At 45.0% G+C, this 25,778-nt stretch overlaps 3 protein-coding genes across 3 annotated transcripts in view; 1 reads left to right on the forward strand and 2 right to left on the reverse strand.

The window, feature by feature from the left end:
• Positions 1-25,778, reverse strand: part of LOC120029926 (epoxide hydrolase 1-like) — an 80,872-nt gene that overhangs the window by 45,095 nt on the left and 9,999 nt on the right. The gene's annotated exons all lie outside the window — the stretch shown is intronic.
• Positions 2,334-5,243, forward strand: LOC120029934 (cystatin-like). The gene is made up of 3 exons (XM_038975244.1): positions 2,334-2,627; positions 4,351-4,455; positions 4,941-5,243. The coding sequence occupies exons 1-3, from the start codon at positions 2,418-2,420 to the stop codon at positions 5,019-5,021; spliced, it is 396 nt and encodes a 131-aa protein (XP_038831172.1). The 5' UTR covers positions 2,334-2,417; the 3' UTR covers positions 5,022-5,243.
• Positions 19,526-22,023, reverse strand: LOC120029933 (cystatin-like). The gene is made up of 3 exons (XM_038975243.1): positions 21,814-22,023; positions 20,087-20,185; positions 19,526-19,606 (listed from the first exon to the last, which is right to left on the reverse strand). The coding sequence occupies exons 1-3, from the start codon at positions 22,021-22,023 to the stop codon at positions 19,526-19,528; spliced, it is 390 nt and encodes a 129-aa protein (XP_038831171.1).

Here is a 25,778-nt window from a genome sequence, read left to right on the forward strand (position 1 = left end):
TCTGAGCTCTAGAAAGATGCGTGAGGTCCCGACTTCGAATTCCGAGTTGGATCGCCGTTCAAAAAGATTTTTCCCAATCGGAACTCGTTTGTCCCGAGTTCCCAGTTGTCTTGAAAGCACTGTCGGAGATTAACGAGTTCACAGTTGATTTGAACGCGACAAACGTCCAGACTTCAATCACTGACGCACAGACAGGAGCGCACTTTGGAACTGCAGGACTCTTGAGTAACCATGCAGACTATTGAAGTTCTGAAGTGAGTAGTTCTTTATGTGGATAAATAGGGCGTATTTAATCAAACCATTGCATAAGAGTATATTCATCGCCTATAGATGTGGGTAAGACTAAAGAGGTCAATGGAACGCAGACAGTCGGGAGAGAAGAAGGACGGCGGTTTGGCGGCGCAAGATCTGTTCTATGGGCGACATTTCTATGCATCTTTTTACTTGGTGTTTTGTACACAAGCTTCAATTAGCTGATATTACTATATGTGGTAATGGAAAATATATTTCCAAATTGTTTAAATAGTGTAGAATATCATCGTTCCATACTTGTAGTCAAATAAAACTGACAGTAGGCGAACTATTAGAAGTTTTGCAACCAGAAAATAGCGAAGTGATTTCTGCACGTGCACCTTTAAAAACGACACGCCTCCAAACCCAGATTTCTACATGTGCACCTTTAAAAACGACACGCCTCCAAACCCAGATTTCTACATGTGCACCTTTAAAAACGACACGCCTCCAAACCCAGATTTCTACATGTGCACCTTTAAAAACGACACGCCTCCAAACCTAGATTTCTCTATCCTAGCTATGCTACCAGTTTATACAAATGGAGTTAGCATTTTGCGGTCACTTCTTCCAAACCTGAAAAGGGACGATTTCTAAATGTTATGCATCGAAAACAGCCAAATATATGCAAATCGAACATTGGTAACCAAAGTGTGGGCCTGTTACAATACATCGATCATGATTTGACGAATCTCCACTTTGTTTGTTGAAAGTGCGCCGCCAAACCGCCATCATTCTTCTATCCCGACTGTCTGCGTTCCATTGACCTCTTTAGTCTTAATCACATCTATAGGCGATGAATATACTCTTATGCAATGGTTTGATTAAATACGCCCTATTTATCCACATAAAGAACTACTCACTTCAGAACTTCAATAGTCTGCATGGTTACTCAAGAGTCCTGCAGTTCCAAAGTGCGCTCCTGTCTGTGCGTCAGTGATTGAAGTCTGGACGTTTGTCGCGTTCACATCAACTGTGAACACGGAAATCTCCGACTTCAGTGCTTTCACCACAACTGGGAACTCGGGACAAACGAGTTCCGACTGGGGAAAATATTTTTGAACGGTGATCCAACTCGGAATTCGAAGTCAGGACCTCACGCATCTTTCTAGAGCTCAGAAGTTCCGACTTGAAGATCACTTACATCATGTTTTGACCTCGTTTTATTCACGAGTTCTCAGTTGTATTGAAAGCACCATTTCTCTAAACTATTGACATATGTCCACAGTGATGATAAGAAAATACAATAATTCATTCTAATTTCATTTCTCATGTTTGTGTCATCAATACCTTGAGGCCATTGACATAGGCTATATAACAAGCACAGAAGTCAAATCACGAATATAGCCTAGCCCCATGTAAAACTCATTCCAAGGAGGGCAGAGTGTCTGCAGGTTTTTGCTCTACCCCTGTTCTTGATTGATGAATTAAGGTCACTAATTAGTAAGGAACTACCCTCACCTGGTTGCCTAGGTCTTAATTGAAAGAGAAACCAAAAACCCGCTGACACTCGGCCCTCAGTGGAATGAGTTTGACACGCCTGGCCAGGCCTAGCTTGTAAGTAACCACTGTCTAATGTCAAAGACACTGGTAACTTCTAACTGTGGTCTAACAGTAGGCTTAACGCTAGAATGTATAAATAGTCATAGCTTCCCCAAAGCCAATAATAGCCAATAAAGCCTAGTCCTATTTAGTTTAGCGTCACTTATATAAAAACAGAGAATTCGTTTTTTAAGAAATCCATTGCTGTGCAGGCTCTCATTTCATAATATATTTCCATTATGAGTTATATAGCTGTAGCCTACAACCAAGCAAATAAAACGGGGTATGCCACTCTAAACTGGTTTGACAGAAATGGTAGCAGAAGGTGAATGGTTAACTTTTGTTGCACACATATCCAGACGATGCTACTTCCCATGTAGCGCAAATGCTCACTCTCGGTGTGATGGAGGCGTTAGGTTTTTAATTGAAGTGATTAGTGGAATCAGAATCAAGCCCCACCCCTCAACAATCAGAAGTGACCTCAACACGTTCATATAAAAGTCGTCGGAGGCGAGGATTTGTTGTGGTGTAACGTTACTTGATACGATCGGAGTTGCAATAAAGACCGATATCAGACGGGAAAAATGCTCATGAATTGGAAGATCGTCGTTCCTTTGCTCGCGGTGGCATTCATCGTGACGAGCGCCGATGGGATACCGGGGGGCGTCGTGGACGCAGATATGAACGACCCCGCTACCAGAGACGCGCTGAAGTTCGCGGTGGCCGAATACAACAAGGGAACAAACGACCTGTATGTTAGGCAGGTGGCCAAGGTTGTCAAGGCTCAGAAACAGGTCAGTCCCTTTTTGTTAATCTTTTTATCAGTGTAAAGAAGACACAATGTTGGTCGTTCATTTGTATAGCATAGTTTCCACGGTTGAAATATCTTAATATAGACCAGTGAATTTATTAACGCACTTCATCTACTCTGAATGCGGCAGAATGGTCAATGTTTTAGTTAATGTACGACACCTGTCGAATAGGACCGGTGTCAGTAAACTTCGGCCAAAACCCAGTTTGTTGGCAGCAACAGTCATCAACGCTCTTAACATGAGGACAGCTGACCAACTCTGCTAGGCAGTGGCGTAAACATGTTAAATTACTAGTCATTTTTTGGCTGTTTTTACTTTACTATTTGATGACTTTTACTCCATACAATTTCCCTGACACCCAAAAGTGCTCGTTACATTTCAAATGCTTAGCAGGACAGAAATGGTCAAGTTCCCTTATCAAGAGATCATCCCTACTACTCTGCTCTGGCATACTCATTAAACACTAATGCCTTGTTCATTCATTGTTGGCGTGTGCCTCTGCATATCCATTAATGACAAATACAAGAGTTGTGATCTCTGGTTTGCTTAATTTAAGGAATGTGAAATGATTTTATACTTTACCTCAAGTAGTATTTTTACTGGGTAACTAACGAGTCATTTTCTTCACTCTAGCTCAAGTGTGACAATTTGGGTACTTGTTCCACTGCTGCTAGGGCAGTAAAATGGTCTGAGGTGTACACTAATTTGTCTCCGGAAGTAGCTAGCAAGCTAACCAACTACAGTTCAATCGCACCGACAATTGTTTGAATGTTGAATGACGAGACCGAGGCATTGATGCGAGTAACCAGTCTTGTTCAGTACATTGCAATACCTCCGGGAATCTCAAGCACACCGGTAAAAACACTGGACTTGCAGTAATGAACATTTACCAACAGATGGCATCACTGTGCCATTATACACCCATAACAATCTAATTGCATTTTGGTGGTCATTTCCAATGGAACGCTGCATGTCTTGTGTGGTGCATATTTGTATTTATTGAACGTATGCGTTGATGGCTCTACAAATGGTAGAAAGCGAATAACTTGTTGCGCACATCTAGATGCTGTCGGTGTGGTCGAGACGTTAACCTGGGTGCTTGACTGCTATTGTAATGTCTGAATGCTTGGATCAAGCCTGCTCACAGCAACACCCTCTGAATTACATGGACAATCTGACGACACTGCATTTATGAACGCCCAGACGGCGCTCTGGACGTCGAGTTAATTTAGGAATACACCGTAGCTACTTTATACAATGGCGTTGAATAGGCCTTTGCTTAGCTTGAAGGGTATTTCTACCGTATGCATGAAGTGCTAATGTCTGGGAAGACGGTGTTTGGAGGATATATTGGCACAGGGGTTCGTCGAGGGCCGGCAACCATGCCAATATATCCTCAACACTGGCTTCGAGGGCATTGTCACTTTTTATACGGGTTACCAACAGTCAATTATTGTTAGACCTTTTTTAATTAAACTTTATTTTGGTTAAAGTCAACACTATTTCGTACTTCCACGAGATATATTAACGTCACAAACATAAGGTTGCTATCCAAGCCGGCTGGTCGTATCGGTTCGTTTGCAGGAGATGAGACTCAGTCATTGAGCGTTGTTCTTCTGTATTCATAAATGAATCACTAGAACAGGTTCCTCATTCAAGATGGGTGATTTCTATGTCTGAAGTGCTGACCATCCTCTGCTTACAGGTGGTAGCTGGGATGAAGTACATCTTCACAGTGCGGATGGCCAGGTCCCTGTGCAGGGAGGGAGGCGTGCCGATGGACTGCGCTTTGCATCAGGGCCCAGCTGCGGTAAGGACCACAAGGCTAGCCTGGTCCCAGATCTGTTTGTGTTAACACTGGCACTGCAGCTCAGTGCTTCCTATATGTACAGCTAAAGAATGGTCCATTTTTAGTTTATAACCTGTTACAAACAGTTAACACATTGGTAACTAATAAACTACTTATAAACGTTAGTAAATCCTACTTGTAACGTGTTACCCATTTCACTATTGGTTCAGTATTGATTTTGTTACAAATTGCTTTGTTTGCAAAGGGAAGTTTCAGGTGACATTTCTATAGATGAATGTCTGTTGGCAGTGTTTGAGAGCATCAAAACCATGATTCATTGTGGGTACATTTTTGCCTGACTACTCTACAAATAATAAAATTGTTTATGATGCAAGGTGATTTGTAGCTCAGGCAGTCAGATGCAATGTCCAACAAACCTTTTGTCAGGTGTTATGCTGCTGAAGGGGTGTGACCATACCAACTCGTGTTGCTTCCTGTTTCCTCAGACCTACCAGTGCATCTTTGAGGTGTGGAGCCGCCCCTGGCTGGGAGCGCTCCAGTTGATCAAGCAAGCCTGCGAGGAGTAAAGACCCAAAGGAGAGAGGACTTCAATTGTCTAGTCTACCCAGTTAATATTTATTACCAGTGGTGTTAGTCTTCCCTAAGCAGATCTACCTCATCTATGATGTATTCAGAGAATCCAACTCATTTTCCTACTTAATGCATTCCCACACCAATATAGCACTTAAAATAAGAACTGCTGTGTTGATGATGGTTTGTCAGCGCTATGCAACAGTGGAACTAAATAAAACCTGTTACATTTACATGTTTCATTTTGTTGCCAGATGAACTAATCTTAGACCCATTATTTTGTGAAAAAATAGATAAATGTTAAGAAATATAACGTTCAGTCACCCGCCCAATGATTCACAGGACAGACCAATGTTAAAAAGGCTCATGCATTCAACATGGAGGTTGTCCATCACAACCTCTAAATAGGTCAGAGAAGGGACTACTGAAAAGGTGTTGGCTATTTATGCAGTATTATAAACTGGGTGGTTGGTTGACAGCCGTGGTGTATCGGGCTATAACTTATTTTTACTGGTCTATTTACGTTGGTAGGTAGTTATTAATAGCATTAAGGCACCTCAGATTTGTGTTATGGCCAATATACCACAACCCCCTTGGGCATTATTACTCTTAGGAAGTGTTTGTATGCAGGCTATAGCTGTGACTTGACATCGAATTTGTCTTACGCGCCAAAAAGAGTGTAAACCTTACAGTGAAATGCTTACAAGCCCCTGACCAACAATGCAGTTTAAAAACATTTAAAGAGCAACAGTAAAATAACAATAGCAAGGCTATATATACAGGGGGTACCATTTAGTGGAGGTAATTGGCTTGTGATAAATCAGTCTACTGCAGTGCTGAATAACTGCTTAACTGTCAGTGATGCCTAATGCTTAGCAAATAACTGAAATCGAGCTTAAATTGGTTATACACAATGGTGTCAGTGTCTTGGCTTCATACAAGACTACAGACTCATCATTCAAATTAGGCTATTTTTGTTGGTGATAACATGGTGCACGGCCTGGCATTCAAGAAAAGTAGGACAGAACAAAACTTTAAAATGTAAATAAGCTACTGACAGTTATAACCACTAGTGGGCCTACGGCTAATACCCCCACTAGAAGGCCTATAGCTAATACCCCCACTAGAAGGCCTACAGCTAATACCCCCACTAGAAGGCCTACAGCTAATACCCCCACTAGAAGGCCTACAGCTAATACCCCCACTAGAAGGCCTACAGCTAATACCCCCACTAGAAGGCCTACAGCTAATACCCCCACTAGAAGGCCTACAGCTAATACCCCCACTAGAAGGCCTACAGCTAATACCCCCACTAGAAGGCCTACAGCTAATACCCCCACTAGAAGGCCTACAGCTAATACCCCCACTAGAAGGCCTATAGCTAATACCCCCACTAGTAGGCCTACAGCTAATACCCCCACTAGTAGGCCTACAGCTAATACCCCCACTAGAAGGCCTACAGCTAATACCCCCACTAGAAGGCCTATAGCTAATACCCCCACTAGTAGGCCTACAGCTAATACCCCCACTAGTAGGCCTACAGCTAATACCCCCACTAGTAGGCCTACAGCTAATACCCCCACTAGAAGGCCTATAGCTAATACCCCCACTAGAAGGCCTATAGCTAATACCCCCACTAGTAGGCCTACAGCTAATACCCCCACTAGAAGGCCTACAGCTAATACCCCCACTAGAAGGCCTACAGCTAATACCCCCACTAGAAGGCCTACAGCTAATACCCCCACTAGAAGGCCTACAGCTAATACCCCCACTAGAAGGCCTACAGCTAATACCCCCACTAGAAGGCCTACAGCTAATACCCCCACTAGAAGGCCTACAGCTAATACCCCCACTAGAAGGCCTACAGCTAATACCCCCACTAGAAGGCCTACAGCTAATACCCCCACTAGAAGGCCTACAGCTAATACCCCCACTAGAAGGCCTACAGCTAATACCCCCACTAGTAGGCCTACAGCTAATACCCCTACTAGGCCTTCAAATCAAATGTCACATACACATGGTTAGCAGATGTTAATATGAGTGTAGGGAAAATGCTTGTGCTTCTGGTTCCGACAGTGCAGTAATATCTAACAATTCCCCAACAACTACTTAATACACACATCTAAAGGGGTGAATGAGAAAATGTACATATAAATATGGATGAGCGGCATAGGCAATGTGCAATAGACTGTACAAAATACAGTATAAACATGAGTAATGTAAGATATGCAAACATTAAAGTGACTAGTGAACAATTTGTTAAAGTGGCCAGTGATTGGGTCTCCATGTAGGCAGCAGCCCCTCTCTAAATTAGTGATGGCTGTTTAGCGGTCTGATGGTCTTGAGATAGAAGCTGTACTGACCTCGCCTTCTGGATGGAAGCGGTGTGAACAGGCAGTGGCTCGGGTGGTTGTCTTTGTTCTTTTTTTTTATCTTCCTGTGACATATCGGGTGCTATAGGTGTCATGGAGGGCAGATAGTTTGCCCCCAGTGATATATTGTGCAGACCGCACCACCCTCAGCCTTGCGGTTGAAGGCGGTGCAGGTGCCGTACCAGGCGGTGATACAGCCCGACAGTATTCTCTCGATTGTGGATATGTAAAAGTTAGTCCGGGTTTTGGGTGACAAGCTGAATTTCTTCAGCCTCCTGAGGTTGAAGAGGTGCTGTTGCGCCACCTTCACCACACTGTCTGTGTGGGTGGACCATTTCAGTTGGTCGTTGATGTGTACGCCGAGGAACTTAACTTTCCACTTTCTCCACTACTGTCCCTTGGATGTGGATAGGGGGTTGCTTCCTCTGCTGTTTCCTGAAGTCCACGATCAGCTCCTTTGTTTTGGTGACGTTGAGTGAGAGGGTGTTTTCCTGACACCACACTCCAAGTGCCCTCACCTCCTCCCTGTAGGCTATCTCCTCGTTGTTGGTAATCAAGCCCACTACTGTTGTGTCGTCTGCAAACTTGATGATTGAATTAGAGGTGTGCATGGCCATGCAGTCGTGGGTGAACAGAGATTACAAGGGGGAGCTGAGCACGCACCCTTGTGAGTCCCCAGTGATGAGGGTCAGCGTGGTGGAGATGATGTTTCCTTCCTTCACCACCTGGGGCGGCCCGTTAAGTCAGGGACACAATTGCACACTGCGGGGTCCAGGCCCAGGGCCTCCAGCTTGATGAGTTTGGAGTGTACTATGGTGTTGAATGTTGAGCTGTAGTCAATGAACAGCATTCTTACATAAGTATTCCTCTTGTCCAGATGGGATAGGGCAGTGTGATGGCAATTGCATCATCTGTGGACCTGTTAGGGTGGTATGTAAACTGGAGTGGGTGGCGGTAAGGTGGAGGTGATATGATCCTTGACTAGTCTCTGAAAGCACTAAATGATGACAGTGAGTGCTACGGGGCGGTAGTCATTTAATTTGTTATCTTTGCCTTCTTAGGTACAGGATCAATGGTGGCCACCTTGAAGCATGTGGGGACAGCAGACTGGGATAGGGAGCGATTGAATATGTCTGTAAACACACCAGCCAGCTGGTCTGCGCAAGCTCTGAGGACACGCTTGGGATGCCGTCTGGGCCAGCAGCCCTGCGAGGGTTAACATGTTTAAATGTTTTATTCACATCAGCCATGGAGGGGTGCGCAGTTCTTGTTAGTGGGCCGTGATGGTGGCACAGTATTATCCTCAAAGCGTACGAAGAAGGTGTTGAGTTTGTCTGGAAGCGTGACGTCGTTGACCGTGACGTGGCTGGTTTTCTTTTTGTAGTCTGAATTCCTGTAGACCCTGCTACATACGTCTCGTGTCTGAGCCATTGAATTGCGACTCCACTTTGTCCCTATACTGGCATGTCGCTTGTTTGATTGCCTTGCAGAGGGAATAACTACACGTTTTATATTCAGCCATATTCCCAGACTTCTTTCCATGGTTAAATGCGGTGGTTCGCGCTTTCAGTTTTGCACGAATGCTGCCATTTCGTCCACGGTTTCTGGTTAGGGAAGGTTTTAATAGTCACAGTGGGAACAACATCTCCAATGCACTTCCTTATAAATTCACTCACCGAGTCAGCGTATAGGTCGAGGTTATTCTGAGGCTGACCGGAACATATCCCAGTCCGCGTGATCAAAACAATCTTGAAGCGTGGATTCTGATTGGTCAGACCAGCGTTGAATGGTTCTAGTCACTGGTACATCCTGTTTGAATTTCTGCCTATAAGACGGGAGGAGCAAGATGGCGCCTTGGTAGGATTTGCAGAAGGAATGGCAGGGGAGGGCTTCGTATGCATGTGGTCGAGTATATTACCCCCCGACAACATATCCCGAGAGAGCCATGTTGCCGTGAAACAGAATGTTACAATATCTGATGTCTCTCTGGAAGGCAACCCTTGCTCGAATTTCATCTACCTTGTTGTCAAGAGACTGGACATTTGCGAGTAGTATACTCGGGAGATGTGCACATCTACGGAGCCTGACCAGGAGGCCGCTCCGTCTGCCCCTTGTACGCCGTTGTCTTGGGTCGGCTTCTGAGATTAGATCGATTGTCTTGAGTGGTGGTCCAAACAGAGGATCCGCTTCTGGAAAGTCGTATTCCTGGTCATTATGTTGGTAAGTTGACATCGCTCTTATATCCAATAGTTCTTCCGGGCTGTATGTAATAAGACTTAAGATTTCCTGGGGTAATAAATAATAATAAATAATACATAAAAAACGAAATACTGCTTAGTTTCCTAAAGATTCGAAGCGTGGCGACCATCTCTGTCGGCGCCATCTAGCTAATACATGCAGGCCCTAAATGTGATAAAGATGAGACAAAAGATGAGACAAAACAACAAAAATAAATATAAATACTGAGCTATATTGTATGCCAAAAAAATTGAAAATTATATTTTATACTAAAACAATTGCTCAGAGAAAGATTGTTTAACACCTAATCTTTTTTTCTCAAAGATAGGAATCCAGATGATTCAATACTTCACCTTGTGAGGATAACGGCACTCAGCATTTTTCTAAAACTTTTATGAGATTGGAGAACACATTGGGAGGGATCTTAGACTATTCCTCTATACAGAATCTTTCCAGATCCTTGATATCCTTTGTTTGCAACGTGGTCTCAGAGCATTTCGCATGATTCTGTACGTAAATCCGATCAATATAGTTAGTATATGTTACGGTTCCTATGGTATGTGTTAATTTGTGCATGTCAATCATCCATTCTGTATAATTACAATTCGTAACGTGCTATTTTTTCTAAAGTAACCCATCTCATGTAACCATACCAAATGTAACATATCATGCTAATTTGAGAGTCCCAGATTTACATTTACCATGTTACATCTAGTCTGAGACCAGTCTGCTGTCTGTGCTTATGGACTGCCATATAGTACAAGCTTTAAGTTTTTGTTGTCCTAGGCTACCTGGCTAAAATACTTGCTCGCTAGCTTAAGTTTGTTTCATGGGCAACGATGCGACAGGCCAGCTAGTTAACATTAACCTATTAAATCTAGCTAGCTACATATTGAACTTCCATCATCTCAGTCCAGGGGCACAATGAAGGAAAACCACAAGTTCAAATCCCTATTCCAATTCGTGAGTTTTTAAGAAAGGAAAGATTTTAGCTAGCCAACCACCGGAGGAAAACGACGCAACACTTCAAGTTCTCTGTAAATTACGGTCTGCTTTTGATGTGATTGGTGTGACGCCAAATCCAAAATGGCATCCCTTGACAATTTTTTATGGGGCACCAGGACAAAATAAATGATCTTGTTTGTTTTTAGGGGGGGGGGGGGGGGGGGGGGGTGGCTTCCATTGGCATCCATGATTCACTGGTTACAGGGTATGCAGATATAGCTTGTTCCCGGGAGGGACGTACAGTCTTTTGGGAAAGTATTCAGTCCCCTTGACTTTGTTACGTTACAGCCTTATTCTAAAATTGATTAAATTGTTTTCCCCCCTCATCAATCTACACACAATACCCCATAATGACACAGCATAACACTTATTTTAGAAAAATGATTGCAAATAAAAAACTGAAATCACATTTACATAACTATTCAAACCCTTTACTGTACTTTGTTGAAGCACTTTTGGCAGCGATTACAGCCATGAGTCTTCTTGGGTTTGACACTACAAGCTTGGCACACCTGTATTTGGGAAGTTTCTCCCATTCTTCTCTGCAGATCCTCTCAAGTTATTTCTTACATTGTTACCCCGGGAAATTGTAAGTCTATTACATACAGACAGGAAGAACTATTGGATATAAGAGCGACGTCAACTTACCAACATAATGACCAGGAATACGACTTTCCAGAAGCGGATCCTTTGTTTGGACCACCACCCAGGACAATCGATCTAATCCCAGAAGCCGACCCAAGACAACGGCGCCGCAGAAGGGGCAGACGGAGCGGCCTCCTGGTCAGGCTCCGTAGATGTTCACATCTCCCACCACTCCCGAGTATACTACTCGCTAATGTCCTGTCTCTTGACAACAAGGTAGATGAAATTCGAGCAAGGGTTGCCTTCCAGAGAGACATCAGATATTGTAACATTCTGTTTCACGGCAACATGGCTCTCTCGGGATATGTTGTCGGGGGGTAATTAACTCGACCACATGCATACGAAGCCCTCCCCTGCCATCCCTTCTGCAAATCCTACCAAGGCGCCATCTTGCTCCTACCGTCTTACAGGCAGAAACTCAAACAGGATGTACCAGTGACTAGAACCATTCAACGCTGGTCTGACCAATCGGAATCCACGCTTCAAGATTGTTTTGATCACACAGACTGGGATATGTTCCGGTCAGCCTCAGAGAATAACCTCGACCTATACGCTGACTCGGTGAGTGAATTTATAAGGAAGTGCATTGGAGATGTACTCACTGTGACTATTAAAACCTTCCCTAACCAGAAACTGTGGATGAATGGCGGCATTCGCGCAAAACTGAAAGCGCGAACCACCTCATTTAACCATGGAAAGAAGTCTGGGAATATGGCTGAATATAAAACGTGTAGTTATTCCCTCTGCAAGGCAATCAAACAAGCGAAATGCCAGTACAGGGACAAAGTGCAGTCGCAATTCAACGGCTCAGACACGAGACGTATGTAGCAGGGTCTACAGGAAATCAAACTACAAAAAGAAAACCAGCCACGTCACGGACACCGACGTCACGCTTCCAGACAAACTAAACACCTTCTTTGCCCGCTTTGAGGATAATACAGTGCCACCGTCACGGCCCACTAACAAGAACTGCGCGCCCCCTCCTTCTCTATGGCTGATGTGAATAAAATATTTAAACATGTTAACCCTCGCAAGGCTGCTGGCCCAGATGGCATCCCAAGCGCGTCCTCAGAGCATGCGCAGACCAGCTGGCTGGTGTGTTTACAGACATATTCAATCGCTCCCTATCCCAGTCTGCTGTCCCCACATGCTTCAAGGTGGCCACCATTGATCTTGTACCTAAGAAGGCAAAGATAAATTAAATGACTACCGCCCCGTAGCACTCACTGTCATCATGAAGTGCTTTGAGAGACTAGTCAAGGATCATATCACCTCCACCTTACCGGCCACCCACTCCAGTTTACATACCACCCTAACAGGTCCACAGATGATGCAATTGCCATCACACTGCCCTATCCCATCTGGACAAGAGGAATACTTATGTAAGAATGCTGTTCATTGACTACAGCTCAACATTCAACACCATAGTACACTCCAAACTCATCAAGCTGGAGGCCCTGGGCCTGGACCCCGCCGTTTGCAATTGTGTCCTGGACTTAACGGGCCGCCCTAGGTGGTGAAGGTAGGGGGGTAATTATCTCCACCACGCTGACCCTCAAAAATGGTGTCGTGTCTTTACGGTCATTAAATTGAAGACTTATAGTTTATATCAAAGATTCCTGTAATTAGGGATTACGCGATCAACTGATTAATAACGTAACTAATTAACTATGAATTTGGGGCACCAGGGAAGGTATTCAGATTACAAAGTTATAATTTCCCAATATAACCTTTCAGATATTTTCATATCTGATCAATAGTCTGCTGATTAATGATTTATTTATTTTACCTCACGTTAGTCTCATTCCAAACGTCGTAAATTGTTGGTTATCTGCACGAACCCAGGCTTCACTATGAGTCATCCATACATCAATTGTTTTAAATCATTTATTTATTACTAAGTAATTCACAGAAATGCATAAACAAACAAACTTAAAATGGTGACATGAAATGATAGGAGAAATATGCCCTAGTGGGCTGAACCGGCATGGCGGCTTGTTAGACAAAGGGAAAATTGGGGGTCGACTAAGAAGTCACTACAGAGTTCATAATTATAACAATTGACATGCTAATCCTTTACACATGAACTCTCACTCATTCGGGAACAATTGCAATTATATATATATATATTTACGCTCAGTGTGTCGTGTTGATCGCTGGTGAAAAGTTAGTTTCTGTTGGAGAGTTTCGTCTGTCTTTCTCTGTCTTGGTTAATGTGGGTAGTTCAGAGTGACCCTCGTTATAGAATGGATGTTTCGGCGGTTGTCGTTCTTCGCGTTCAATGATACCGAATTCCTAGCTGCAGACTAGTAGTAAATATCAGAGACTTGTTCTTATTCGTCTAAGAGTTTAACCACGTGGTATGGTTAAAAGATTCAGCAATGGTACACAACCTTCGTTCTCCTCCTAATGGAGAAAAACATGGTCTAGTGATAATTTCTCAGAGTTGGGTTTTTATTAGGATTGCAGAAAGGGGCTGTCCCAGGATGTCTGACCCTAACTGGGCTCAGGGGCAGTCCTTTGATTTAGTTCAAATCAAAAGGGAATTGTATTTTTCTTCATTAAACAGTCGGAAATCATATTACACAATTATACAAACAGTATCATACTCACTCATTCATCTTATACAACAATTAGATGTAAAGCTCATATCTGAGGCTATTATATAAACAGCGGTATGGTAATGTAGCCACACAGTCTCCCAAGTTGTGACAAACGGACCAGTTAATAGCTGGAATCTTCACCGATCTTTTATACTTTTTCCGGAACATGAAATCTGTTCGTACCTCAGGTTCTGTGAGGTGGAAGAAATCCCTTTGTCCTGAAAGTTTACCCCATCTAATACTGTTTGGCCATGAGGAGATTCTCAGGAATTTACGACGTCTCTCTGTGACCACAGCATGGGTTGAAGGAGGAAAGGGGGAGGCAGGGAGTGGCAGGGAGAGGGGGATGGGGCTTGATGTACCCAAACAGGCAACGTCATGACACTGGGGACTCACAAGGGTGCGCGCTCAGCTCCCTCTTGTAATCTCTGTTCACCCACGACTGCGTGGCCATGCACACCTCCAATTCAATCAAGTTTGCAGACGACACAACAGTATTGGGCTTGATTACCAACAACGACGAGACGGCCTACAAGGAGGAGGTGAGGGCACTCGGAGTGTGGTGTCAGGAAAACAACCTCACTCAACGTCACCAAAACAAAGGAGCTGATCGTGGACTTCAGGAAACAGCAGAGGGAGCAACCCCCTATCCACATCCAAGGGACAGTAGTGGAGAAAGTGGAAAGTTAAGTTCCTCGGCGTACACATCAACGACAAATTGAAATGGTCCACCCACACAGACAGTGTGGTGAAGGTGGCGCAACAGCACCTCTTCAACCTCAGGAGGCTGAAGAAATTCGGCTTGTCACCCAAAACCCGGACTAACTTTTACAGATCCACAATCGAGTGAATCCTGTCGGGCTGTATCACCGCCTGGTACGGCACCTGCACCGCCTTCAACCGCAAGGCTGAGGGTGGTGCGGTCTGCACAACATATCACTGGGGGTAAACTATCTGCCCTCCATGACACCTATAGCACCCGATATGTCACAGGAAGATAAAACAGACAACCAACCGAGCCACTGCCTGTTCACACCGCTTCCATCCAGAAGGCGAGGTCAGTACAGGTGCATCCAGTACAGCTGGGACCGAGAGACTGAAGAACAGCTTCCATCTCAAGGCCATCAGACCGCCATCACTAACTGAGAGGGGCTGCTGCCTACATGGAGACACAATCACTGGCCACTTTAACAAATTGACCAGTCACTTTAATGTTTGCATATCTTATATTACTAATTTTTATACTGTATTTTGTACCGTCTATTGCACATTGCCTATGCCGCTCGGCCATATATCTATATGTACTTATTCTCATTCACCCCTTTAGATGTATGTATTAAGTAGTTGTTGGGGAATTGTTAGATATTACTGCACTGTCGGAACCAGAAGCACAAGCATTTCGCTACACTCATATTAACATCTGCTAACCATGTGTGTGTGACATTTGATTTGAAGGCCTAGTAGCGGTATTAGCTGTAGGCCCACTGTTGGGGGTATTAGCTGTAGGCCCACTAGTGGGGGTATTAGCTGTAGGTCCACTAGTGGGGGTATTAGCTGTAGGTCCACTAGTGGGGGTTTTAGCTGTAGGTCCACTAGTGGGGGTTTTAGCTGTAGGCCTTCTGGGTGTTTTTTTTTTAGCTGTAGGCCTTCCGGGTGGGGGGTTTTTAGCTGTAGGCCTTCCGGGTGGGGGGTTTTTAGCTGTAGGCCTTCCGGGTGGGGGGTTTTTAGCTGTAGGCCTTCCGGGTGGGGGTTTTTTAGCTGTAGGCCTTCCGGGTGGGTTTTTTTTAGCTGTAGGCCTTCCGGGTGGGTTTTTTTTTTTAGCTGTAGGCCTTCCGGGTGGGGGGTTTTTATTAGCTGTAGGCCTTCCGGGTGGGGGGTTTTTATTAGCTGTAGGCCTTCCGGGTGGGGGGTTTTTAGCTGTAGGCCTTCCGGGTGGGGGGTTTTTAGCTGTAGGCCTTCCGGGTGGGGGGTTTTTAGCTGTAGGCCTTCCGGGTGGGGTTTTTTTAGCTGTAGGCCTTCCGGGTGGGGGGTTTTTAGCTGTAGGCCTTCCGGGTGGGGGGTTTTTAGCTGTAGGCCTTCCGGGTGGGGGGTTTTTAGCTGTAGGCCTTCCAGGTGGGGGGGGTTTTTAGCTGTAGGCCTTCTAGGTGGGGGGGGTTTTTAGCTGTAGGCCTTCTAGGTGGGGGGGGGGTTTAGCTGTAGGCCTTCTAGGTGGGGGGGGGTTTTAGCTGTAGGCCTTCTAGGTGGGGGGGGGTTTTAGCTGTAGGCCTTCTAGGTGGGGGGGGGTTTTAGCTGTAGGCCTTCTAGGTGGGGGGGGTTTTAGCTGTAGGCCTTCTAGGTGGGGGGGGGTTTAGCTGTAGGCCTTCTAGGTGGGGGGGGGTTTAGCTGTAGGCCTTCTAGGTGGGGGGGGGGTTTAGCTGTAGGCCTTCTAGGTGGGGGGGGGTTTAGCTGTAGGCCTTCTAGGTGGGGGGGGGTTTAGCTGTAGGCCTTCTAGGTGGGGGGGGGTTTAGCTGTAGGCCTTCTAGGTGGGGGGGGGTTTAGCTGTAGGCCTTCTAGGTGGGGGGGGGGTTTAGCTGTAGGCCTTCTAGGTGGGGGGGGGTTTAGCTGTAGGCCTTCTAGGTGGGGGGGGGTTTAGCTGTAGGCCTTCTAGGTGGGGGGGGGTTTAGCTGTAGGCCTTCTAGGTGGGGGGGGGTTTAGCTGTAGGCCTTCTAGGTGGGGGGGGGTTTAGCTGTAGGCCTTCTAGGTGGGGGGGGGTTTAGCTGTAGGCCTTCTAGGTGGGGGGGGGGTTTAGCTGTAGGCCTTATAGTGGGGGGGGTTTAGCTGTAGGCCTTATAGTGGGGGGGGGTTAGCTGTAGGCCTTATAGTGGGGGGGGTTTAGCTGTAGGCCTTATAGTGGGGGGGGTTTAGCTGTAGGCCTTATAGTGGGGGGGGTTTAGCTGTAGGCCTTATAGTGGGGGGGGTTTAGCTGTAGGCCTTATAGTGGGGGGGGTTTAGCTGTAGGCCTTATAGTGGGGGGGGTTTAGCTGTAGGCCTTATAGTGGGGGGGGTTTAGCTGTAGGCCTTATAGTGGGGGGGGTTTAGCTGTAGGCCTTATAGTGGGGGGGGTTTAGCTGTAGGCCTTATAGTGGGGGGGGTTTAGCTGTAGGCCTTATAGTGGGGGGGGGTTTAGCTGTAGGCCTTATAGTGGGGGGGGGTTTAGCTGTAGGCCTTATAGTGGGGGGGGGTTTAGCTGTAGGCCTTCTAGGTGGGGGGGGGTTTAGCTGTAGGCCTTCTAGGTGGGGGGGGGTTTAGCTGTAGGCCTTCTAGGTGGGGGGGGGTTTAGCTGTAGGCCTTATAGTGGGGGGGGTTTAGCTGTAGGCCTTATAGTGGGGGGGGTTTAGCTGTAGGCCTTATAGTGGGGGGGGTTTAGCTGTAGGCCTTATAGTGGGGGGGGTTTAGCTGTAGGCCTTATAGTGGGGGGGGTTTAGCTGTAGGCCTTATAGTGGGGGGGGTTTAGCTGTAGGCCTTATAGTGGGGGGGGTTTAGCTGTAGGCCTTATAGTGGGGGGGGTTTAGCTGTAGGCCTTATAGTGGGGGGGGTTTAGCTGTAGGCCTTATAGTGGGGGGGGTTTAGCTGTAGGCCTTATAGTGGGGGGGGTTTAGCTGTAGGCCTTATAGTGGGGGGGGATTAGCTGTAGGCCTTATAGTGGGGGGGGATTAGCTGTAGGCCTTATAGTGGGGGGGTATTAGCTGTAGGCCTTATAGTGGGGGGGTATTAGCTGTAGGCCTTATAGTGGGGGGGTATTAACTGTAGGCCTTATAGTGGGGGGGTATTAGCTGTAGGCCTTATAGTGGGGGGGTATTAGCTGTAGGCCTTATAGTGGGGGGGTATTAGCTGTAGGCCTTATAGTGGGGGGGTATTAGCTGTAGGCCTTATAGTGGGGGTATTAGCTGTAGGCCTTATAGTGGGGGTATTAGCTGTAGGCCTTATAGTGGGGGTATTAGCTGTAGGCCTTATAGTGGGGGTATTAGCTGTAGGCCTTATAGTGGGGGTATTAGCTGTAGGCCCAGTAGTGGGGGTTTTAGCTGTAGGCCCAGTAGTGGGGGTTTTAGCTGTAGGCCCAGTAGTGGGGGTTTTAGCTGTAGGCCCAGTAGTGGGGGTTTTAGCTGTAGGCCCAGTAGTGGGGGTTTTAGCTGTAGGCCCAGTAGTGGGGGTTTTAGCTGTAGGCCCAGTAGTGGGGGTTTTAGCTGTAGGCCCAGTAGTGGGGGTTTTAGCTGTAGGCCCAGTAGTGGGGGTTTTAGCTGTAGGCCCAGTAGTGGGGGTTTTAGCTGTAGGCCCAGTAGTGGGGGTTTTAGCTGTAGGCCCAGTAGTGGGGGTTTTAGCTGTAGGCCCAGTAGTGGGGGTTTTAGCTGTAGGCCCAGTAGTGGGGGTTTTAGCTGTAGGCCCAGTAGTGGGGGTTTTAGCTGTAGGCCCAGTAGTGGGGGTTTTAGCTGTAGGCCCAGTAGTGGGGGTTTTAGCTGTAGGCCCAGTAGTGGGGGTTTTAGCTGTAGGCCCAGTAGTGGGGGTTTTAGCTGTAGGCCCAGTAGTGGTTATAACTTTCAGAAGCTTATTTACATTTTAAAGTTTTGTTGTCCTACTTTTCTTGAATGCCAGGCTGAAAATATCAAAAATAGCCTAATTTGAATGAGTCTGTAGTCTTGTATGAAGCCAAGACACTGACACCATTGTGTATAACCAATTTAAGCTCGATTTCAGTTATTTGCTAAGCATTAGGCATCACTGACAGTTAAGCAGTTATTCAGCACTGCAGTAGACTGATTTATCACAAGCCAATTACCTCCACTAAATGGTACCCCCTGTATATATAGCCTTGCTATTGTTATTTTACTGTTGCTTTTTATATGTTTTTAAACCGCATTGTTGGTTAGGGGCTAGTAAGCATTGCACTGTAAGGTTTACACATGTTTTTGGCGCATAAGACAAATTTGATGTCAAGTCACTGCTATAGCCTGCATACAAACACTTCCTAAGAGTAATACTAAGTGATAATGCCCAAGGGGGTTGTGGTATATTGGCCATAACACAAATCTGAGGTGCCTTACTGCTATTAATAACTAGCTACCAACGTAATTAGACCAGTAAAAATAAGTTATAGCCCGATACACCACGGCTGTCAGCCAATCAGCATTCAGGGCACCAACCACCCAGTTTATAATACTGCATAAATAGCCAACACCTTTTTAGTAGTCCCTTCTCTGACCTATTTAGAGGTTGTGATGGACAACCTCCATGTTGAATGCATGAGCCTTTTTAACATTGGTCTGTCCTGTGAATCATTGGGCGGGTGACTGAACGTTATATTTATCAACATTTAACTATTTTCTCACAAAATAATGGGTCTAAGATTTGTTCATCTGGCAACAAAATGAAACATGTAAATGTAACGAAACAGGTTTTATTTAGTTCCACTGTTGCATAGCGCTGACAAACCATCATCAACACAGCAGTTCTTATTTTAAGTGCTATATTGGTGTGGGAATGCAATAAGTAGGAAAATGAGTTGGATTCTCTGAATACATCATAGATGAGGTAGATCTGCTTAGGTAAGACTAACACCACTGGTAATAAATATTAACTGGGTAGACTAGACAATTGAAGTCTTTACTCCTCGCAGGCTTGCTTGATCAACTGGAGCACTCCCAGCCAGGGGCGGCTCCACACCTCAAAGATGCACTGGTAGGTCTGAGGAAACAGGAAGCAACACGAGTTGGTATGGTCACACCCCTTCAGCAGCATAACACCTGACAAAAGGTTTGTTGGACATTGCATCTGACTACCTGAGCTACAAATCACCTTGCATCATAAACACATTTATTATTTGTAGAGTAGTTAGGCAAAATGTACCCACAATGAATCATGGTTTTGATGCTCAAACACTGCCAACAGACATTCATCTATAGAAATCTCACCTGAAACTTCCCTTTGCAAAGGAAGCAATTTGTAACAAACTCAATACTGAGCCAATAGTGAAATGGGTAACACGTTACAAGTAGGATTTACTAACAGTTTATAAGTAGTTTAGTTACCAATGTGTTCACTGTTTGTAACAAATTATAAACTAAAAATGGACCATTCTTAAGCTGTACATGTAGGAAGCACTGAGCTGAAGTGCCAGTGTTAACACAAACAGATCTGGGACCAGGCTAGCCTTGTGGTCCTTACCACAGCTGGGGCCACAGCGCAGTCCTTCTCCACACCTCCCTTCCTGCACAGGGTCCTGGCCATCAGCACTGTGAAGATGTACTTTATCCCAGCTACCACCTGTAAGAACAAAGCTCAAACTGAGTCGCATCTCCTGCAACCGAACCGATAGTACAAACGACCAGCCGGCTTGGGTAGCAACCTTATGTTTGTGACGTTACTACATCTCGTGGAAGTACGAAATAGTAGGAACTTTTACCAAAATAAAGTTTAATAAAAAAATGTCAATCAATAATTGACCGTTAGAAATACCCTTCAAGCTAAGCAAAGGCCTATTCAACAACGCCATTGTATAAAGTAGCTACGGTGTATTCCTAAATTAACTCGACGTCCAGAGCGCCGTCTGGGCGTTCATAAATGCAGTGTCGTCAGATTGTCCATGTAATTCAGAGGGTGTTGCTGTGAGCAGGCTTGATCCAAGCATTCAGACATTACAATAGCAGTCAAGCACCCAGGTTAACGTCTCGACCACACCGGAAGCATCTAGATGTGCGCAACAAGTTACATTCACTTTCTACCATTTGTAGAGCCATCAACGCATACGTTCAATAAATACAAATATGCACCACACACATGCAGCGTTCCATTGGAAATGACCACCAAAATGCAATTAGATTGTTATGGGTGTATAATGGCACAGTGATGCCATCTGTTGGTAAATGTTCATTACTGCAAGTCCAGTGTTTTTACCGGTGTGCTTGAGATTCCCGGAGGTATTGCAATGTACTGAACAAGACTGGTTACTCACATCAATGCCTCGGTCTCGTCATTTAACATTACAACAATTGTCGGTGCGATTGAACTGTAGTTGGTTAGCTTGCTAACTACTTCCGGAGACAAATTAGTGTACACCTCACTGACCATTTTACTCGCCCTAGCAGCAGTGGAACAAGTACCCAAATTGTCACACTTGAGCTAGAGTGAAGAAAATGACTCGTTAGTTACCCAGTAAAAATACTACTTGAGTTAAAGTATAAAATCATTTCACGTTCCTTAAATTAAGCAAACCAGAGATCACGACTCTTGTATTTGTCATTAATGGATATGCAGAGGCACACGCCAACAATGAATGAACTAAGCATTAGTGTTTAATGAGTATGCCAGAGCAGAGTAGTAGGGATGATCTCTTGATAAGGGAACTTGACCATTTCTGTCCTGCTAAGCATTTGAAATGTAACGAGCACTTTTGGGTGTCAGGGAAAATGTATTGAGTAAAAGTCAAATAGTAAAGTAAACACACCCAAAAACGACTTTAGTAGTGTAACAACCCTGGGTTTATAAGCGCGGAAATCGACTCTGCCGCTTGAGCATGCTTTTGCGGCACAGTCGATAGGACCGGGCTAGAAGGTCGAGGGTTCGAGACCTGCTCCCTGCCTGTTTCATTACATTGGTGTCGCCAACTCTGCTATGCAGTGGTCAGGCTGTCCTCATGTTAAGAGCGTTGATGACTGTTGCTGCCAACAAACTGTTTTTTTTTGGCCGACGTTTACTGACACCGGTCCTATTCGACAGGTGTCGTACATTAACTAAAACATTGACCATTCTGCCGCATTCAGAGTAGATGAAGTGCGTTAATAAATTCACTGGTCTATATTAAGATATTTCAACCGTGGAAACTACGTTACACAATGAACGACCAACATTGTGTCTTCGTTCAACTGATAAAAAGATTTACAAAAAGGACTGACCTGTTTCTGAGCTTTGACAACCTTGGCCACCTGCCAAACATACGGGTCGTTTGTTCCCTTGTTGTATTCGGCCACCGCGAACTGCAGCGCGTCTCTGGTAGCGGGGTCGTTCATATCTGCGTCCACGACGCCCCCCGGTATCCCATCGGCGCTCGTCACGATGAAAGCCACCGCGAGCAAAGGAACGACGATCCTCCAATTCATGAGCATTTTTCCCGTCTGATATCGGTCTTTATTGCAACTCCGATCGTATCCAGTAACGTTACACCACAACAAGTCCTCGCCTCCGACTACTTTTATATGAACGTGTTGAGATCACTTCTGATTGTTGAGGGGTGGGGCTTGATTCTGATTCCACTAATCACTTCAATTAAAAACCTAACGCCTCCATCACACCGAGAGTGAGCATTTGCGCTACATGGGAAGTAGCATCGTCTACTGTGCAACAAAAGTTAACCATTCACCTTCTGCTACCATTTCTGTCAAACCAGTTTAGAGTGGCATACCCCGTTTTATTTGCTTGGTTGTAGGCTACAGCTATATAACTCATAATGGAAATATATTACGAAATGAGAGCCTGCACAGCAATGGATTTCTTAAAAAACAAATTCTCTGTTTTTATATAAGTGACGCTAAACTAAATAGGACTAGGCTTTATTGGATATTATTGGCTTTAGGGAAGATTGGTTATTTATACATTCTAGCATTAAGCCCACTGTTAGACCACAGTTACAAGTTACCAGTGTCTTTGACATTAGACAGTGGTTACATGGGGCTAGGCTATATTCGTGATTTGACTTCTGTGCTTGTTATATGTCAATGGCCTCAAGTTATTGATGACACAAACCTGAGAAATGAAATTAGAATGAATAATTGTATTTTCTTATCATCACTGCGGACATATGTCAATAGTTTAGTGAAATGGTGCTTTCAATACAACTGAGAACTCGGGAACAAAACGAAGTCAAAACATGATGTCAGTGATCTTCAAGTCGGAACTTCTGAGCTCTAGAAAGATGCGTGAGGTCCCGACTTCGAATTCCGAGTTGGATCACCGTTCAAAAATATTTTTCCCAGTCGGAACTCGTTTGTCCCGAGTTCCCAGTTTTCTTGAAAGCACTGAAGTCGGAGATTTACGAGTTCACAGTTGATGTGAACGCGACAAACGTCCAGACTTCAATCAATGAAGCACAGACAGGTGCGCACATTGGAACTGCAGGACTCTTGAGTAACCATGCAGACTATTGAAGTTCTGAAGTGAGTACTTCTTTATGTGGATAAATAGGGCGTATTTAATCAAACCATTGCATAAGAGTATATTCATAGCCTATAGATGTGGGTAAGACTAAAGAGGTCAAGGGAACGCAGACAGTCGGGAGAGAAGAAGGACGGCGGTTTGGCGGTGCACGTTCAACAAACAAAGTAGATATTCGTCAAATCATGATCACAGTTGTCTGGAACAGCTGGTGCTGTCCTGTCCCCCCCCCCCCCTACGGGGGGCAAAGTATCCGGCCGGGCGGGCACTTCAATCCTATAATAGTCCTACTCTTAGCAGTGTTGTCTATGAGTTGCTGTTTGACCCCAGGCCTCTCTCTCATTCTCTCCCCCCAGAATGAGGAGGTGATGGGTTGGAGGCCCGGTCAGTCCGCCACAGGAGGCCTGGACTGGAGGTGGTGCCAGCGTACCTTCCAAGACCTTGAGAAGGTTCTCCAACAACTGGAGGTGCTCTTCTCCCTGGGTCCCCGCGTGTTCCGCCTCCTCCGTGAATCCTTCCTCCCCAAGGAGCTGTACGAGGTCAACATGGAGGTGACACTAGCCGACGGTGACCAGAGCCTCCGCATCTCCTCCTGCCTTATCCTGTTTGGGCTGCAGGGGCAGTATTGAGTAGCCTGGATAAAAGGTGCCCATTTCAAACGGCCTCGTACTCAATTCTTGCTCGTACAATATGCATATTATTATTACTATTGGATAGAAAACACTCTCTAGTTTCTAAAACCGTTTGAATTATATCTGTGAGTAAAACAGAACTCATTTTGCAGCAAACTTCCTGACAGGAAGTGGAAAATCTGAAATCGATGCTCTGTTCTAGGGCCTGCCTATAAATGTCCTTGATATATATCAGTATACATGCACTTCATACGTCTTCCACTAGATGTCGACAGGCAGTGAGAGAAGAAATGGAGTGAATAACTTGATCTGGGGTCGAATAAAAGCTCTTTGTATGACGTGTCACCAGTTTCCTGTTTTCTGGAGCGCGCGCGAAGGGACCTGGTATTGCCTTCTGAAAAGCTGTCGTTATAGACGACTAATATCTCCGGCTTTGATTTTATTTGATACATGTGACAATATCATCGTAAAGTATGTTTTTTCAATATAGTTTTATTAGATTATTGAAATTTTTTCGGGACGTTAGGCGTGTTGCTTTGTCTGCGTATGTTCAGGAAGGAGAGCTTCGCGCCACTTTGCTAGCTTTCCGTGCTAATTGACTGGAGAAGAGGACATTCTAAATCCAAACAACGATTGTTCTGGACAAAGGACCCCTTGTACAACATTCTGATGGAAGATCAGCAAAAGTAGGACCCATTTTATGTTATTTCATATATCTGTCGTACATGTGTACTAGTAGTTTGCGGCCAGGTTTTGGGCACGCTTTCGCCATAACGTAAACTGCATATCGTAATGAAGTTATTTTTAGAATTCTAACACGGCGATTGCATTAAGAACTAGTGTATCTATCATTTCCTATACAACATGTATTTTTTAGTTATGTTTATGAATAGTTATTTGGTCAGAATATGTGAGTGTCAGAAAAATATCTGGACGTTGTGGGAAAAAGATGCTACGTTAGTACAATGTATAACCACTGATTTCAGCTCTAAATATGCACATTTTCGAACAAAACATAAGTGCATGTATAACCTGATGTTATAGGACTGTCATCTGATGAAGCTTATCAAGGTTAGTCAAAAATTATATATCTTTTGCTGGTTTGTTACAATCGCTAACTTTTGCTGCTGGGGAATGGCTTGTGTTTCTGGCTATTGTGGTAAGCTAATATAATGCTATATTGTGTTTTCGCTGTAAAACACTTAAGAAATCGGAAATATTGGCTGGAATCACAAGATGCCTGTCTTTCATTTGCTGTACACCATGTATTTTTCAGAAATGTTTTATGATGAGTATTTAGGTATTTGACGTTGGTGTCTGTAATTACTCTGGCTGCTTCGGTGCTATTTCTGACGGTAGCTGTGATGGTAGCTGCAATGTAAAACTGATTTATAGCTCAAATATGCACATTTTTCGAACAAAACATAGATTTATTGAATAACATGTTATAAGACTGTCATCTGATGAAGTTGTTTCTTGGTTAGTTTGGTTGGTTCTTGGTTAGTTAGGTTGGTTTTGTGCATGCTACCTGTGCTGTGAAAAATGTCTGTCCTTTTTTGTATTTGGTGGTGAGCTAACATAAATATACGTGGTGTTTTCGCTGTAAAACATTTTAAAAATCGGACATGTTGGCTGGATTCACAAGATGTTTATCTTTCAAATGCTGAATTGGACTTGTTAATGTGTGAAAGTTAAATATTTCTAAAAAATATATTTAGAATTTCGCGCCCTGCACTTGAGCTGGCTGTTGTCATAAGTGTACCGACCTCGGGCTTGCAGCCAGAAGAAGTTATGTAGCTCTTCCGCACGCTCTTCGTGGCCGACCTGTTGTCTGACGCTAAACCTGTCCGGCACAGGGCCATGGTTCTGGCCCATAGGGACTGTGGCGTTGGGTGGTTCCGGCCCAAACTGGAGTTTAAGGTCCCCACGCGGGTGAAGAGACAAGTTACTGCTCTGTCTTGTGTCTCTGGGTCTGGGCCCTCTCTGGGAGGAGGGCAGACTGACTGGCAGGATTATGTCTGGTTTCAGGACCCCCATGGCAATCAAAGGCAAGTGACAATGAAAGGATTCCCAACCAC

Source organism: Salvelinus namaycush, chromosome 35, assembly GCF_016432855.1.
Source record: "Salvelinus namaycush isolate Seneca chromosome 35, SaNama_1.0, whole genome shotgun sequence".
NCBI classification, from domain to species: Eukaryota; Metazoa; Chordata; class Actinopteri; order Salmoniformes; family Salmonidae; genus Salvelinus; species Salvelinus namaycush.